The sequence below is a fragment of the Crocodylus porosus genome, unplaced genomic scaffold, assembly GCF_001723895.1.
Source record: "Crocodylus porosus isolate Cpor-Errol unplaced genomic scaffold, CroPor_comp1, whole genome shotgun sequence".
In the NCBI taxonomy this organism is placed as follows: domain Eukaryota; kingdom Metazoa; phylum Chordata; order Crocodylia; family Crocodylidae; genus Crocodylus; species Crocodylus porosus.
In genome coordinates this window covers 33,553,909-33,572,562 of record NW_017728950.1, presented here as the reverse complement: position 1 = coordinate 33,572,562, position 18,654 = coordinate 33,553,909, and the positions used below count along the sequence as shown (strand labels likewise).

At 40.1% G+C, this 18,654-nt stretch overlaps 1 protein-coding gene across 1 annotated transcript in view; it reads right to left on the bottom strand.

Moving 5' to 3' along the window:
• Positions 1-12,675, bottom strand: part of MUSK (muscle associated receptor tyrosine kinase) — an 85,703-nt gene extending 73,028 nt beyond the window's left edge. Inside the window, exons 1-3 of the mRNA XM_019555385.1 lie at positions 12,173-12,675; positions 7,676-7,802; positions 2,348-2,499 (exon numbers count right to left, since the gene is read on the bottom strand). Coding sequence (XP_019410930.1) covers positions 2,348-2,499; positions 7,676-7,802; positions 12,173-12,251 — 358 coding nt within the window. The 5' untranslated portion in view covers positions 12,252-12,675. The remainder of the gene's footprint in view (positions 1-2,347; positions 2,500-7,675; positions 7,803-12,172) is intronic.
• Positions 12,676-18,654: the final 5,979 nt, after the last annotated feature.

The following is an 18,654-nucleotide window of genomic DNA, read 5'->3' as shown; positions in this document are numbered from 1 at the left end:
CTCCAGCTGCCGACCAGGCTCCAAGTGGTAGGATTGCCGTGTGCCAGATGACGCGCGGCACAGGCAGCCCCCAGGGACAAGTGCATTCCCCAGGGAACCAAACATCCATGCTCATGTGGACACGGCCATTGGTCATGTCCAGACAAGCAGGAGTGTGTGCTTGCTGCAGCAAAAATAGTAGTGGCACTTAGCCCCGTTAACCCCTATGGTTGTCAGTGCCTTCTGGCTACATATGAATACACACTTCGGGTATTTATGGAAACAAAAAGGAGGCTCCAGATTATGATAATAAAGTGGTTTGCTCATATGGATGCATAATGTAAAAATGCATTGGTCCAAGAATTAATTGCATTCAGTTTCTTACAGAATCTAATGCAGTGATTCTCAACCATGAGCTAGGAAGAGACATTCAAAAACCCGGATCCTGAATTGATTCAATCTTTGCAGGTTAGTCTAACCTGGCTAGGCTAAATCAGTTTGTAACCATACAGATATTGCCTCTGGACTAAAAAAATGCCAGCATGTGCCTGCAGTGGCTCAGGCTAGAAGCCGGGGGGCACTAAAGCAGCCCTCCCTTCCCTTCCAAAGGGCTGAGCTGAAGGGGGCATGGCCAGGCCCTGGCAGGACACTACGATTAGGGAGGGGTCCCCCACCCCTTGATAACAGAGCATTTATGAGCTGTTATCAGCATTTAGCATCCCATCAGAAAACAAGGCCTTGCTCATTATTCAAGCTCTATTTAAACTATTTTTTCCAAAGGAAGGAATGCAGGGACATTACCAACTGAGCTGCTGATTAGCTCCAAAAAGGCCTAAGTGGACACTGTCCTATCTGCCTTACACAGCATTTGCTAGCATACCACGTTGGCTACAGGCTGTGCTGTGGGAGAAAGGAAGAAGGGATTTCTGCTTAAGCAGCAAGTGATGCGAGGATGGGGGAGGGGGACACAGGGAAGCCAGACAGACTCTGCTGTGCCTGCAAGTCTCTACCACAGCTGTAGCCAGAAGCAGAGGGGAGGGGGCCGCTCTGCTGGGGAGCAGAGAGTCCCACTCAGCCCAGAGAACATGCCAAGATACTGGGGAAATTTGATTTAACTTAAACCAGCAAGGGGTCTGGGACAGACATTGCATAAACCAGTTTGAGCCAAATCAGTTAAGTCTGATACTACATTCAACCAGGTTTATCTCAAACCGGTTTCAGCCATTTTCAAACTGGTTTATGTGCACTGAGTGTCTGTTCTGTTACAGGTTTAAACCAGTTTCTGATCACTTAAACCAGTTTATGTGTAATGTCTGTCCCTGGCCATGGTATCCTGGGGTGCCTTGAGATCCTTCCAAGGGTATTGTGGGAAACCAAACAATATTAGCACAGTTACATGCTAAACATGATAAACAAGGTAAATCTAGAGATTTCAGATGGGAATTCATAATATTAAAAACATTCTGATCTCTTGTGATCTTTCTGAGTTCTTTGCAACAAAATAATTGCTCTATTATTTTTATTTAGTCAAAAATGAGTGAAAACTAAGAGTTATCAACTTCTGAGGGTTGCCTTGAGGCTAAAACAAGTAAGAGTCACTGATCTAATTGGATGTTGTGTGGGCTTGGAAAATGAGAGCTACTCCACCTTCCTGAGCTCTCATTAGAGATCTGGAAATCTCACGTCCCCATCATTAGTGGGTAGAGAAACTATCACCATATTGTTGCCATAATGACGAGATGTATCCAAATGTTAGAGTCATCATTCCCTCCTCCATAGGTGGATTTTAAGAGCAGTAGTCCCCAGCAACCCTACCTGACTGAGCCCCATAATGAAAATGCCTGATACAGGGATGTCATATTTATATTTAACAGCATTCAGGACAGGCTTCTGTGCTTGTTGTTACTGAACACAGGATGAGATGAACATTCTCTGCCTTACAATCTTGAGATATATAGAGCACCATGTGCAAATTCTGTTTGGAGCAGGAGCAGAGATTTTTTTATCACATTATCCTTGTGGTTATTACCAGGGTTTATATTATTTCCCATTGAGGGGTAGCCAGAAGAAATCATCTGGCATTGGATAGTCAGAAGAAAGAACACAGTAAGCACATATGAATAAACAAAGATCTCAACATGTGTTCAAGAAACACTTGACCCTGTTTGCCAGATATAAAAACCAAATGCAAAACCACATGTGCATATCCAGATGTGGAAAGAGTGTGCATTTATCAAGAGGACAGATTCCCTCAATAGTGCAAAGAACTGCTTAGGAAGAGGGTCCTAAGTATATAATAGTGGGAAAAGAGAAGGGCATCTTTGATCAGAGCTTCAGTTTAGAAGCTTTAAAACATTCACCCACTTACTCATTTTCACTTGCAAAGCCCCACAGCTTTTAGCAGCTGCTCCAAGTCCGTTGTCAGCAGTACAGCAGTATACTCCGTCGTCGCTGTCCTCCACACTCAGGATGGTCAGAAGTTGCCCATCTTCTTGTATGCTGTATCGTGTATCAAACAGCCTGCAAGGTACAGTGAAATACTGGTGAAACAACAAAACAAAGAGCATACATTTCAACTGGTTATAAGACACCAAACCCTCTCAATGGGATTTCGTTTTGGTTTTTTTTGCCTGAATATAAAGGTGATGTTAACTTACAAGTTTAATATTTTCTGGCTCTTCCTAAAATGGTAGCATTCCTATAGTTTGGGAGCATGTCTAAACAATTATCCATCTAACCAACTTACCTGAACTATGATAATTATATATCAATCAATATATCAATCATTATCATGTCTAGCTGAGTATCGTGGACTACCATTTGGCAAAGGGCTATTCAGGAACAGACTATAGCAACTACTTGAATCACAAATAATCTTGACCCACCTGGGTCATATTCTGGATATAGTTAACAGGCATCTGCAGTTCAGTGACAGCTTGCCTATATAAGAAGCAGAGCTGGTTGGAAAATGTTCAGGGAAACGTATCTAGACAACAGATAATTTTTTCAAGAAAATAACTTTTGTTTTCATCAAATATTCAATTTTCAGCAACCATTTTTTTCAGTGCCTGGCATTCAATACCACCCCCTCTCCTGCTTCCATTTCTTATTTTTTAAACAAGAACCTGATAAACTGAAGCAAAAATGTTCACCAGGAAAAAAAAATATTTGCCAGTTTAATCTAATAAGCACTAAACAACTTGACTTTAGCTATAATTCAGGTAATAGTACGATCTGGATCATAAGCCTTTGAAGAATAAAATAAAAGTCCTGAGGTCAGCTCAGGGCTGTGATGATTTTGGCTTCTGTTGAAGGAAAAAAGTAGCCTAGATGAATAAAGACTATGCAGCTCTGTAAAATTCCTGATGTGGTGGTGGGGGAGAGAGAGACAGTCCGTGGTTTTCATTGCAAAATGGGAAGAAATAATAAATTATGCTGTCATTTTCATGGTGCAAAATTTCTCTCGCTTACAGTAAACCTCATAAATCCATCAGTTTATGAGTTTAGTTTGTCTTTGGGACTTTTTGAAGCACATTCATGAAATTTGTCTTTTGCTTCTGACAAGAGGGCTTCTGCTCTCTGCTTCTTCCAAGGGGTATCAAACATCAGAAGTTTAAATCCTCCCTTTTTTCTTTTCATTGTTAAACTAAATATTTTGCACCAGTCACCAAGTCAAAATTTTCCAGTAAAGTTTTTATAGGATGAGTTATGAAGTAACAGACATTTAAGCTAACCCTTACGTTTACCAGGCCATATCTAGCTGTGCCCCCTAAACCTTTACAATAGCTCAGTGGTTATAGCACTGCCCAGCCATACAGAGGAGACAGTATAAATTCTCACCTTTGCCTAGTAGGGTTTACCACATCCTGGTATAACCCATAACAGTTACTTAGAGTTGCTTACAGTAAGCCCGTAAGGGTGGTACTAGTTAGGTCACTCTCCTAAGGTGTGGGAGCTGTGCATTCCTCTTTAGTGAAAACTAATTTTACATCGCCTGTGAACAGTTGTAAGCAACTCCCCAGAGTTACATGTGGTGGAATATTCCTATTATCCAGGATTTTAACCTGTCTCTGGTTTGCTTTCCTTCTTTTTTTGTGTCCTTGTGACAAAATATTTCGCAAAATTCACAGATATGTTGGAATCAGACAGACTACACTGTGAGCACTTCTGCTGTGGCCTCAAATTTGCAACTTGTAGGTGGTCAACTGCGCACCTTAGCACCCATGCCACCCCAGCCCCCTGTGGTTTGCTGTAGGATGTGATATCCCAAATGATGATATAAAATTCATACTGCAAAGTCCAGGACAAATATTTGTGGTTTTACAGGAAGCACTGGCTTCCTCATATTAATTATTTGTTGGTCAACTCAGGGTAGAAGGCTCTTGTAAATATGCCACTAATTCTATGGCCCATGCAAACCAGGAACACAAAGAAGAGTTGCATGCACTGTACCACCAACATTGCAGTGCAGGCCTGCTGAATTCAAATGTTTACGTATTGCTTTGATTTGCAGTTAGCTAGCTGCACAGTGCCCCTGAACCTTGGCAAAAAAGAGCTATTTCATAAATCACATAATTATTATTTATTGCTTGTAATAATTAGCCTCTTTGAAGTTTTTAATTTTCGGGGGGAGGGGGAGTTAATATGTTGATTTAAATCTTTTCCATTTCACGAATACTTCGCACAGAGTTTGGAAAGGGGTTGAAATGGTTTCAGCTTATGTAATTCCCTGTCTTCATGCAGAAACTTTGTTCCCACTAGCATTGAACAGTGATGTCCATAAAGATTTATGAAAAGCTATTTAACTGCTGCTATTCCCTATGACTCGTGCTCCTGCAGAAACCACAGAGAAAAAACAAAGCACTTCAGATGTTTGCCCCATCCCAAAATAGATTGTTGTGGCTTTTTTTTTTTCAACTGTATCTGCCTACATTGGTTACATTTCATCTGAAATTATATGAAGGGTCTTTGAGAAAAGCCTTCTGGATTGGGAGTGAAGGAAACTGTGCACCATTTACTAGGACCTAAAAAGGGTCTGTGTTTCCATATGCTTTCAAGAAGGTATATGGGGCTTTAAGGACTGCATAGAGGGCAGGTCTTGTCAATTCAATTCTGTCATATATCCCTCAACCTTCCTTACTTTTCAGACTTAGTTTTATTAATAGAGAAGGAGTTTTGAGGTTATTATCCTGGAGACAGTGGCAATAGGGACTTAGCTTTGGCCTTGCAGCCTGCTTGGCACAGAGAATTGGGATTGGGCTTTAGTGCAGTTCAGCTGCTGTCAGTGAAGCCTGATTTCTGACACATTTTGTGTGCATGCACATGTCTGTGGATACCAACTGGTAAGTCATTTCTTTATAGTCTAAAATGGTTTCACTAGCAACAAAATCAGCCTGCTCCAATGCCCCCTGAAGTCCTTTGAGTGTTCCTTATCAGCTCACAAAAAAGGAGCCATCCTTAAGGATGGTTTAATTTAATGAGCAGAGAGCGATAGTTAGCCGTGGTAGTCTGAGTCAGGAAGAAGGCAGGGTAGGTTTACACCTAACTAAATCAGAGCTGTACTGTATAGCATAAGCTTTTGTCAGCCCAAGATGTACCCTGCCTTTTAATTTAATGTGCAAATTCTGCAATAAAGTAGCTCTCATTGCTACTATGCAAAGTTTATTATATAATTTTCCAAAGCAGAGAGACCCAAACAAGAGTCCAGAATGTGAACAAGAAAATGTAAAAGAATTTGCCGGATCCAAGATGCTTAGAAGTCAAGTGACAGTACTTTACCTTTGTAAGAGGCTATCTTAAAAATGTACATATTGCAACAATAGTACAATTCTCTACCTTCCTGAAATGAAATTCCTAAAGCATATGAGTGCATAGTTTGTTTGGGGGGGGTTAGATGATGTGGTGGTGGGTAATGAATGAGATTTGACAATGTATAACACAATAAAAGCCATGTTTCAAATAATATTTTATTTTGAAAAACCCTTTCTGTGAAAGGATTTCAAAATGTTTTTTAAACACAAAGTCTCAAAACACCACTTTTACTTAGAGAAGTGTCAGCTCTCTCTCCTAAATGGGTAAAATGAATCAGCAACAACACTTGTGGGCTTTTCTATCCCGCATCAGAGGTCAGTCTCAAGGGTGATGGGACTGAGCAGATTTTCCCACATAAATCCAGTGACATGCTCCAGAGTCAGAAGTTTACCTATGCAGCTGCTTTACACTCATCTCCACTTCCTGCTCTATGACCACCACCACCACCCCCGCCAAAAAAAAAAAAAGTTTCAACAGCTGTGGCTGGCATAGGTGGGATGGGTCCTGCTCAGTTATGTCTACCCTGAGACTAACCAGTGACATGGTATAGACAAGCCTGGAGAGTTCTGTTTGTAAGGCTGCACCGAATGGTTAGGTCACAGCATCTGATTAAGTGAATCTGGCTTCTCTCTATATATATCTGGCAACTGGATCTAACATGGACAGACACTTGAGTGGTATGGTTGAGTCAGGGATGATCCTGCTTTGGATTGGATGATCTTGTGAGGTTCCTTTCAGCCCTATTTCACTATGATCCTATGTCCAAAATTGGGACATAAACAATAACAAGGACCAAATTCTGCTCTCATTTAGGACCATGCACACTCATGAAACAACCCCAAAGGGCTAAATACAGTTAGCCAAGTTAATATATGGAAGCTTGTAGCACAGACTAGGTAGAACCCAGTTTCTCTGCCACCCAGTTTCATCCGTATACCACACAACTTGTCCTTTACATTGCTATGAAGCATCAGTGGGCACGTCTATGCAGCCATTAATGCGCCATAGTCATGGCATATTAAATTTAGTACTTTTATAATCAAGTACTAAATTAATGTTCAGTAACTGGAGTTATTGTGCAGTAGTGCTGGCGCATGCCTTTTTAGTGATGCTACTCTTTATCAGAAGAGGAAGTGTGTTAGTTCAACCCGACTCACCCAACATCTGTACAGATCATGCACTTTAGTGGGGGTTTTTAGTGCTTTTAGTTAATAGCTAATTGAATCAGCTTTAAATAAAAACACCAAACAGCCCCACTGAAGTGCCCAATCTATACAGCCGCTGGGGAGCCGCTTTGAACTAACATGCTTCCTCTTCCAGTAAAGTGCTGTTTTGGTTTGTTTTGTTTTTTCACATCTGTCAGTGCCCAAAGTTTTGATTTGACTCTTCATTCATCTGACTTCCCTGAACTGCTGCCTCATGTCTCCAAGCTAGCTAAGGAAGCCCCCAAGATGCACTACACCTTCTCTAATGTACTGTGGTCACCTATTCCAAGTTGAACCCTGCTGGTTCAACCAGAGGGGAGACCCAGGGGCATCATACCAGATGTGGTTTTGCCAATGAGCCTGGTCAACAGAGTAGAACTGGGATATGAAGCACCACAGGAATTCAGGTATACACAGACAAATTTTGAACTGACATGAAACAGATTGTTTCAGTTTGGATCAAAACAACTCCAAAGGAAAATTTTTCTTTAGATTTTCCTGATAGAAAATTGAAAAAGTCTAGCAAAATATCTTTATATATATATATATATATAAAAATGCTGTATTTTCCACTGTGGGGGGAAAAAAACTTTTTAATGGAAAACTGCCAACCAGTCCCAGCACTTAGCTTATGGACAAAGGTGTGCTTATCTTACACTTCCTCAGGTTTGCAATCTTACCTGATGGGAATGTTATTACGTGTCCAGGTAATCTCTGGCTCAGGATAGGATTCTACCACACACATGAATTTGGCAACTTCTTCTACTAATGCATCTACTGTTTCCAGAGGAGTGGTAATAAGGGGAGCTGGAATTTAAAAAAAGAAAGAAAAAGAAAACATGCTCTTTCAGAACTTGGTCTCTTGTGAACAAAAACTGCTAATGATATCAAATTGCCAACGGCATTTACAAGCACAAAGTAAAGCCACATTCCCTGCAGGGTCACCACCTGATCACTCCCTTGAAAATTCATTAACATACATTGTACCCCCACCATTAGCTCAATTTAACTGAGGTCCCCATGAGCATTTGTTTGTTGCAGTGTCCCAGTTCTTATATCATGTTTTTCCTTATACTTTCCATATATAGCATGGCATTACTTCAATCCTTAAGTGATATGTAGAGTCACAATTTGGACCTTACCTCCCTTTCCATGACAATACAGCTACATTGAGAGGACACAGTCAAGGCTCTATCCGCCTGCACATAATGTGCTCTCTTTCATGGACTGGTAATGTGAGTAGTCTGTACATGGAAGCAAGGAAACTCCTTTTTCTCTCTGTCTTTGTAAATTACCTCACTACTGATGAATATCATGTGAAATCCAGTTATCCCTGTTGTTAGTTCAACCTGATGAACTGCAAAGGTTTTTTGTTATTTTTTAAATAAAAAAGTAATGCTATTATTTATATGAGGATCATTTCTAGATGTTCCTCATGTATGGCAATAGCACAGAAACACAACCATTTGTTTCTTTTTTCTTTCATCAAGTAGCACCTGGTGTCATGCAAATAATAAATATCTTTTTTTTTGTCACAGACCTACCACATATAAAATTCTGCTTTATGTTTGGAAAGGTATTTTCCACTCCTCTTGGTACAGGCTGATAAAAGATCAAAAGGCACGGCTCATGTATGTCTGTTAGAGACATATATCCAGTGCTTATTGAACTGGATTTATTTGACAGCTGTGTATGTAGAAACTACCCATATGCCTTCTCTGTGAAATGTGACAGTGCAGAAGGGGCAAGAGAAATGGCACCAGTCTTTACACAATTCACAGAAATTACCCTGCCCATCTGTACATTACCAAAGAGACATGAACTGTTAACTGCAGAGATTCTTGGTATGCTTTATGTCTCTTCACAAAAAAAAACTTCATGTACTATATCTTCTGTCTCTTACCTAAGCAATCAACTTTAATTTTTCAGAGCTTTAAATATACCATTACAACTTTAAATACACCATTTTTATCTCACTAAATATCATAAGATAATGCAAAGCACTCTGATACAGATTAATCAGATTATTTATATGGTATAACATGAACTTTGGGCTTGATTCTTCTATCACCTGTGTGTGTATAAAATTATGACTCCATTGTATGGAGTTGAACTGGAATAATATCTGTGGAACTAAGAAACAAGTATGTTCCTTCATACTAATGACACCTTTCAAGTTCACATATTTGAAAATATTGAGATTTTGTACGTTTGAAAATTTCACTATGGTAAATCTATGCCAGTAAACTTTCTCTCCAATATGACAGCTAGAAGCTAATAGACATCAGAACCTGTATTATTAATGTGAAAAGGGGCTTATATTTATAAAGCTGAAAGATCCCTAAGATCCTAAGGGTTATGTGCTAAAGTTGGCTAAAATATTGGGTCTGCATCTGGTTATTGCCTGGTAGCACTGCTTTAAAAGATCTAGGGCCTTAATTAATTACACCGTCAGAAATGTCTCCTTCATTGTTAGTAAATATTGCAACCAGGGCGAAATGTATGCCACACTTAAGTCCATGAGTGTTTTGCTTCTGGCTTCAGAGAAGGCAAGATTTCACCCCAGAGTCCTATGAAAACATGTTATGAGAATGTGTATTATGTAGTGAAATGTTCCTCTGTCCATTTTAGAAATACTGTTATTTTCTGAATCAAATGTTATGGCTAGGGTTTAGGGTTGTTGGTTGTAGACGTGTTGGTGTAAGGACATAGGCAGACAAGGTTCTTTGGGTAAATGTGATATCTTTTATAAGATCAACTAAATAGTTGGAAAAATTGTTGTTTGCAAGCTTTCAGGTACAAGCACCCTTCTTCAGGCACTGGGAAAGTTTGTCATTGCTTGGTGTGCTCTCCTGGCTGGAATGGAAGCCAGTATGCAAAATGCAGGTTTGTGAAAATGCAAATGCGTAGCATTTTCCCCCTTGTCCCCCACAACTACCTGTCTCACACATATTGTCTCACAGGGCCTCTGAATGTCACTGCTACACATTTGCATTTTCACAGACCTGCATTTTGCATACTGCCTTCCATTCCAACCCAGAGAGAACAGGATCAAGCCCTATCAAAGCTATGTTATATAGGAAGTACCATCCAAATTACTAATACAGTTGTAAAAAGTAAAAGAAAACTTGCTAAACCTTACCATTTTTAAGGGGCCTTTGTTCCTTTCTAAACCTTTAAAACAATAATGTTAACACCTAGGTATATCCCATACGTCCTGTCCTACCTTTTTTTCTTTTCCTTTATTAAAATGCAGTGTTGGAGAAAAAGAGAAGATAAAGAAAGTATTATTTTTCTAGGATGACAGGAGAGAGAGGTGCCTTTCCAAGAAGTCCTCGATGTACTTGTGAGATCAAGTGAAATGCGGGGCAAGCCACCATTTTGTTGCTGCTCAGAAAGAGATCCCAAAAATGGCGGTGATGGTGCTTATTTTAATGACCAATATCTCAAAGCTCAAATATTGAGGGAAATTGAGAGGAAAAAAACCCTCAAAATGCATTTAATGCCACATTTCTAATTAGACTGAGAAAAAAAATCATGGTGCATTAACACTGGACTCAAAAAAGAGCCCAAGTCTTTTGTATGTAGTGGCATACCGCATAGGAACATATCTGTGACGTTTTTAAGTAACGCTGTGACTTTAAATATAATCACAAGACTTGCTTCTACATCCCTAAGGCCACCAGAGTGCCATTTTCCTGAATGTCCACTGTAAATTCAGGAGGCATAAAAGGTGCTAAGACCATTCCTAAAAATTCTACTGTTTATTACTTTCTATGAGAAGACCATGAGTCTTGTTCTAACATCAGTCCATCAGCAAGTGGAAGATTATTGGGTTTTTTTATTAAATTTTCTTTTTTTAAAGTGAAGAAGTGAAATGGAAAAATAAAGCTTTACCTCAGTGTTATTGATTTTTTGCAAACGATACTCTTTCTCTAGTTAGGTATTTCCTTGGGGCCTGTTCTTGGCGATGACAGTCCAGTTTTTCTGCAGAATCTAAAGCAGCTACTACCTTGTGGTCTTTCTAGCATACTTCGCTGTATTCATATGTTTAATATGACAATTCACCTGAACATAGCATCACACTTCCTTAAAAAGAAAAACTGAAGATGTTTCTTTAAAATACACTTCTTTTCATTGCATGATGCTATCAGAGATATCATTTCTATTCCTATTTGTTTTCTCATTTGTAAAGTCATATTTTGGTCTTCCAAAGGCTTTGCAGGCAGACAGTCTCCACTATTTGAGTTGGTGTTGCTGCCTGAACAGAAAAACTTTTTATCTAAATTCAGTATTTTTGTGAAATAAGGAACTTGCAGTTCTTCACATCAATCTGGGTACCAGTTACAAAAAATAATCTCGACAAGAGCAGAGCTACTGGCAAAGTAGATAATGACCAACTTCTTGGGTCAAACTCAGTTACTTGTTCTTCCTAAGGCACTGAAAGCTATTGCCAGTACATTTTCATCCTGTCCTAACAGGATGAAATAAAACCCTTCACTCAACAGGCAGTAAGTGCTCGATGTGGTAAACCTTTAATTTCCACTGGAGGAAAGTTGCATTTTTTAACAGATTTTTATAACTTCAGCCTCATATTGTCTTGAACTTGTGTGACTTCCATATGGAAAGGTAACGGTACCTTTCATATAAACTGTATAAGTAACATGCATATTATATATAGGTTTATTATCATGCAACATGCATATATGCATATGTCTGTGTATTTTAATTATATAGATATTATATATATGCACATATATTAAATATATATGCACTCATATGTGCACACATCCATAGCCACATAAGAGTACTGCAAAATGTTTGACTTTAAAACATAGTAGGTTAGTCAGCAGTTTCCTTTGACATATTAAACATCAATCCTACATAAACTGGACCTAAAGGTCTTTCTTGTCTATCAGAGTGGCACTGAGTATTTTTTTCTTTTCTGTAAGAATAAAACAACTGCCAGCATTAGATATAAACACAGGATTATTTCATTGATCTCCTCTAAAGAACATAAAGAAATTCCATGACAGGTGAAAATGAAAGCAGCGTATTTATACAGTTTTCAGAAATAAAACAACAGTCCCTATACAACACTTAAAAGACTTGAGCACCCTTATAAAAATGCCATAAGTGACAAAAGCAAAGAAAAGATAAAGGCTGTTTAAACGAACCTTTTGGAAGTTTTTCGGCTAAGCTGAAGGCCGCCAGGGTGAAGATATGTACAAGTGGAATGTTTATTAAGTCTTTCATAGTTAATCCAGGAAAATGCCGGTTCCTTTAGGCAAAATGCACCAGGTTCCCTGCCTGTTTCATTTTAAACCATGGTTTGTTACAAAGTTCCTCAGCTACTGACTGTCCCTGCTGCAGACTCTATAGGATCTAAGTATAATCAGGAATTCTCAGACTTGGCTACTGTGATGGACATGACCAGCTGGTGTACATCCACTTAGGTCAGTATGAAAACGTGGGGCTTGTGAAACAAGAGAAAGCAAATCCCTTTAGAATTCCTTTTAGGCAAACAGCATGCAACAAAATACAATGACTGAATGCCTTTCCTAAACAATAACCCAACTCAGAACAGCTCAGATGGAAAGGGCTTTACTCCAGCTCAAGGTAAATACACTCCTAGCACAAATATCTGTCACTGACACTGGATTTTCTTGCAGTGTTTTTACTTCTCCCTCTTTTTTTTCTCCTTCTCCTTCTCCCTCTCTCCTCCCCACCCTGCTCCCCCCAGCCCCTTTCATCATAACCTTAGGGATTGGCTGGAATATACCACCTGTTCCCCTGCTGATAGCCTATTTTTTCTTTCCAGATATATTTGCTAGAGTAGGAGATGTTGGTATCAGTGAGCTGACAGCCAGTCTTGTTTGCCAAGGAGATTGTCAGTTCTCAAGATGTGTTGCAGCAAACTGAAAAAGAAGAGTCATGTCCTGGAAATAAACCCTTGAGCCCACACAAGCTCTGGGAAAGTGAGAGCAATTGCCACAGAGGAGAGTTTCTCAAGTTGTGCTCTGGCAAACAAAGTGTGGTTTGTTTTTAATCTCAGCAACAGCATAGGAAATTCAGGCAACAGTGGAGATATTCATGCAGTGAAACAGTTATGTTAAATTTGGGCATTGCTATCTCAGGAACTTCTCATTATTTGATAAGTGTCTTTAAAGTGAGCTATATAACATTGCAGCACATAGCCAAGGGGGCTTCAGAGGAACATCTAGCTGGAAGAGGCTTCTGGCTCAAGTCCAGTCCCTTCCTATTTCAGTCAAATGCAACATCCCCTTCACAATTTTGAGCCCAGCATAGACATTTTTCCCCACAGTTTTCATTATTTACTAATTTATAGGGATCCCAAGATAACCCCTGAATAAATGAAGCATCCAAGATGGGTAGCCACTTCTCAGCCGAGATGCCTAGATAATTATGTGACTTGCAGATGCCAAATAACTGGAATCCTTCCCCCTTCCCTTGCTTTGCATCCCAGCTGTAGACCAGGGGTCAGTTGTAGTGAAACTGCTTATATGGCTAATCAAAAAAGGGAGATAAAGCCTAGCAGCACCTTTAGCTCTGAAACACCTTACAGAACTAAAGGATTTTAAAGGGGCTACATATAGGAGGGTATTGAATGGGAGAAAGGGAAAGATCTCTGAGAATTAAGTACAGAGCACAGTTAGTGGGGGAAAGTGAGCAGAAAAAAATGAATTCACCATGGGAAAAACTGAGAAGGGAAAGACAGACCTAAGTTTCTACAGAGATTACACTAAGAACAATAGATTTCTATGATGGATCTCATCCTTTCTGTAGCAGGATTATATTTTTTGGCTAAAAAACACTATGTATGTCACCATTTTTTTCTTTAGTTCTATAAGAACCTTACCATAAAAGTAGACAGAAGAGGATACAGAGGGGCGGTGAGACTTAAAATTTAGGTACAGGCATTCAAAAAGCCCAATGAGGAATTGATCTAAGTTATGTGGTGTTCTGTAAGCAGCGTCATTTAGATTGATAGCGAACAGAACACATATTCGTTCTTTTGTTGAGGGGACAAATCTTAGATTGGGTTCTGCCATTTTTAAACCACCCTGTGTGCACTGAACTTGTTTTCTGTTATGGGTATAGACTGGTTTTGTGGGCCAAACTTCTGTTATGGGTATAAACCAGTTTCCAATCACTTATACTGGTAAAAGTATACGGTCTGCACCTGGCCAAAGAGTAGGAGGCAGAATGCAGATAGAGAGGAAGAAGGTAGTCTGGGATGGATAGTGGGAGAGAGAAAATGTATGATCTCTGGAGATCTCTACTCCATGAGAAATCAATGTTGCATTTGACAATTGCAAGGTATACAAATATGTTATTGCTACTGTAAATAGTTTGTCTGCCTGCTGGTCTTCAAGATGTTCTATATATGTTCACATACACATAGATATGCACACATGTATGTTTGCATATGTATGCATACATACACATATATTAATAAGCATAGCTTTTGAGGATACCTGCGGTTTCTTCATGTTGTTCTCTTTGAGAAGGAACAAAAGACATGATCAGGGGGCTTAGGAACTTGAAAAGAAGAGGAGAGGCCCTAGCAGGAAAAAGAAGACACAGAAGAAGTAGACTGGAAAGGTAAAGATGTCCCTGGAAGATAACTCCTGGAACTTTCAGTCACCAAAGATTATGTCAGAACAGTTCAGCTGCAGTAATACCACATTAGAAAGTATTTCCCACCAGGCACTAGCAGAGGATAAATCCCACTTGAGCATTAGCTTAAGGATTTTATTGGTAGACAGATCTTGTGCTAGCTCAGGAGTGAATTTCACCATTAGACCCTGCCATAAGGGGACAATGAAGGGGCTAAGGTGGCATGCTAGACAGGGTGATGTCATACTCTGTCCAGTTTGATGTTATGTTGAGATCTTTGGAATTTCCTAAATATTGCATGCTGTATTTTTCAGCTTCAGCTGTGTATTAAGAGTAGTTTATTCAATTAACTTATGAAATTTAGGCTCCTACCAGGCATGCAGGTAAAGATGCAATGGGATCAGATGTGGGTCACACATGCATGGCAGGAGGCTTGATTGTAGGATCATGCATCCGCTTCCGTCATGCCGTATTGCTCATGTAAGGCATGGTTATCATCGTATCATAGTAGCTAGGGTCGGAAGGGACTTAAACAGATCATCAAGTCCAATGGGCAGAAATGGATGCTGGGGTCATATGACCCCAGTCAGGTGTCTATCCAGCCTCCTCTTAAAGACCCCCAAGGTAGGACTGAGCACCACTTCCCTTGGAAGTTGGTTCCAGGTCCTAGCCACCCTAACCATAAAGTAATGCCTCCTGGTGTCCAACCTGAACCTGCTCTTTAACTACTTGTGGCTGTTATTCTTAGTTACCCCATGTGATGCCCAGGGTATGGTCCTGGGCATGATAATCCTGGGCTCCCCCTGCATCAGCAAGTAGCAAGGGCCCACAGCCGGGAGCCCCCTCAACTGATGAAGCTCCCAGCCATGGGGACATATCATGAGTTCCTGTGGCTGGGAGCCCAGATCAGCTGCAGGTTCCCAGCCGTGAGATCACATAGTGCACCCCGCAGCTGAGAGCCACATCGGCTAATGGGGCTCCCAGCCACAGGGCTGTATCCGGCCACATGTTTAGTTAATGGTGTGATAGGAGCCAGCCACAAAGTTATTACATGCTTATTCCTCTTTTTATTTTGCCATTATTAATTGAATGTGTAGTTGGGGCATAACTTAAGACATGATTAACTGGTTAATCACATCTTAGGTTTAACGTGTGTCAGGGACCTCAGTGGAATTTCCTCTGAAGGGCACAGTATATGTCTGTATTTCAGAGAGACAGAAAAAGATACATGGGGCTGTGTTTCAGTACAACAATATTATTAGTGCTTGCTGGGCACTGCCATCATAATTATGAGTAAAATTCCCCAGATAAATCACTTTACTAAATTGGAGTTAAGCCAGGGAATACATGGCAATTAAATTAATGTTAAAAATGTTACAAGAAGGCTGAAATTACATAATACTGGTCATTATAGCAACAACAGCACAATGATGATGCTGATGCTAATAATAATAATAATATGTTGGACAACCAAGACATGCAAGTTAAGGTGAATCATAAAAGAATAAAAGAAACACAAATATATGGCAGTCTGGTTACCTCCTCTAGCATACCACCTTGGCCCCTTCATCATCCTTTTATGGCAGGTTAATGGTGAAATTCACTCCTGGACTAGCTAGCACAAGTTCTATAGGCCAATGAAATACTTAAACTAAAGCTCAAGTAGGATTTATGCTGGCTGTCTGCATGAGCTGAATTTCACATTCTGGGCATCTCTATATCACCTCCATGTCATGCCTGGGATTATCACCATGGACTATGCCACACCCATTTACTCCCACTGCATATGCACCACCTACCCAAACTGATGGGAATGTAGCCACCTTTGAGCAGTGCTGAGCACATACCAGTCAGCATGCCATGGACAGTGTGCCTCAGACCATGGCTTCAGCCCCACCCCAAGCCCATTACATTGCCTCAACCCTGGCACGCAGGGATCCAGAGTGAACAAGCAGGCCATGCTTTGTAGCAAAGTTCCTGCATGCAGCACACAGGCAGTATATATGGAAGGTGAAATCTGCCATGTGCAGAGATCCAGCACAAAGCCCACACATCACTGAATTCTCCCTGGAGCTTGGTGGATAGATCATGTACTAGCCTAGGAGTGAATTCCAACCTTAGTACCTGCTTATTAAGACTGTTTTCCTGAAAGCCTCAAAGAAGGCCAAAGCCACAGGCTGCAGACATCTGATATTTGCCTAAACCTGTGCATTTTTAGAGTATGTGCACTACTGCTAGTCTCTAATCTCACCTTTTTTATTTTAATGAAAGTTTTTAACAAGCTGGGCTATTTTAAATGAAAGGAAATACAGGGAACCTCTTACATCTGAATAGAAAATAGAGCACATGTAAACCAGAGCACTGGTTTTTCAGCTCTTGCATACTCCCTGTAGATACAAGTGTCAGATGTTGCTCATTATTAATTTCTACTGCTATTTACAGTAGCTCCTCAAGGATAACCAGCTGGGATTAAGGTACCATACTAAATGCTGTACAAAAGCATAGTAACTCCATACTACCCTTGGGAGTGCCACCATAAGTTGGTTATGTGTAACCCAGTCTTTTCTGCTTCAGACGTACCCAAGTGCCAAATGGGAGGCAATGTCAGGGGTAGATCCAGAGGGGATGCAGAGGTGTAGTCACACCCCCTCTGATTCCTGGGCCTCCCAAATTTTAAAATGACTGTCTGGCAGCAGCATTCCTATTCAGGCAGCAGTTAGGGAATCATTTGTCTTCATGGCTCATTATAATCACTCCTTCCTTCTGAACTCTTTATTCCATAGGTGTTAACAACCCTCTCTCCTTTTCAGTGCCTTTGATGTTCCACTTATCAAGCTATTCTTTCTTCTGCAGTTCTGCTGCTTGGTAACTGTTCCTGGTAATGTAGCTCCTGCAGACTGTTTTAAACCTTAGCTAAAAACATCAACTCAGGTGTGGAAATGTTAACTTAGGTGAGCATTAACTCAGGTGTGGGAATAACCTTTAGTTAAGTATTGGATGCACTGGCAAGATGTTCAAGAAGCCTAGGTTTTGTTCTATAAATCTGAAAAGAGATGTACAGGGTCTTCATAAAGTGCACTTTAAAACTTTAATAACTTAGGTTGTAGGCATGGTAGAAACAATCTGTAAACAGCATTTAAAAGCAAATTTATTACAGTTTTAGGACTACTGGAGTGCACAATGCTAGACTTCATAAGTAATAATGAATTGATTCTTATTCCAGACCCTTCGACAAACGAAAAATGGCTACTGTAGATGAGAAGGTAAACTGTGACCTACGGCTAGCAGAATTGAAGTCCATATCAGTTGTGAAAAGAAATGGTGGTTATGTTGAAGTCTAATATTGTGTACTCTAGTTGTCCTAAAACTTTAATAAATTTGCTTTTAAATGCCATTTACAGATTGTTTTATCATACCTACACCCTAAGTTATTAAAGTTTAAAAGTGTACAATGACTTTATGAAGACTGTATATTTCATTCTAATGACTACAAGAGTAATGAAACAACATATTTTAATTATTTTTGTCTATTTTGTTGTGTTTTTTGCACACAATATATGACATAGCATATGCTTTATAGCCCATAAAGATACACTTGCTTTTGCTTTGACCTTAAACTGGATAATATAGACAGAGCCCTCTAGCATATTAGTAAAGCTTCTAGTTTCTTTTTAATTGACAAAAAATAAGTGTTTTACTTTATGCGATGATGCACCAGGCCATCTGCACCCCCCTTTTTAAAATCCTAGATCCACCTGTGGGCAATATAGTCACTTTGAAAAAGCTCTGAGCACATTCCAAAAAGTATACCTGAGGCACAAGCTTTCTGCCGCTCCAGAGCAGTCCAAGTACCTCATTTCTAGGATATGACATATACATAGGTGTGCATAGCGTGCTTTACAGCAGTGTTCCCAGGTCCGCACAGAAGTGGTGGTGCAGACATGCCTTAGGGATGTGGTTCTCAACCTTTTCAGGGCCACGGCACCTCACCTCCACTCTGGAATGTGGTAGCACCAAC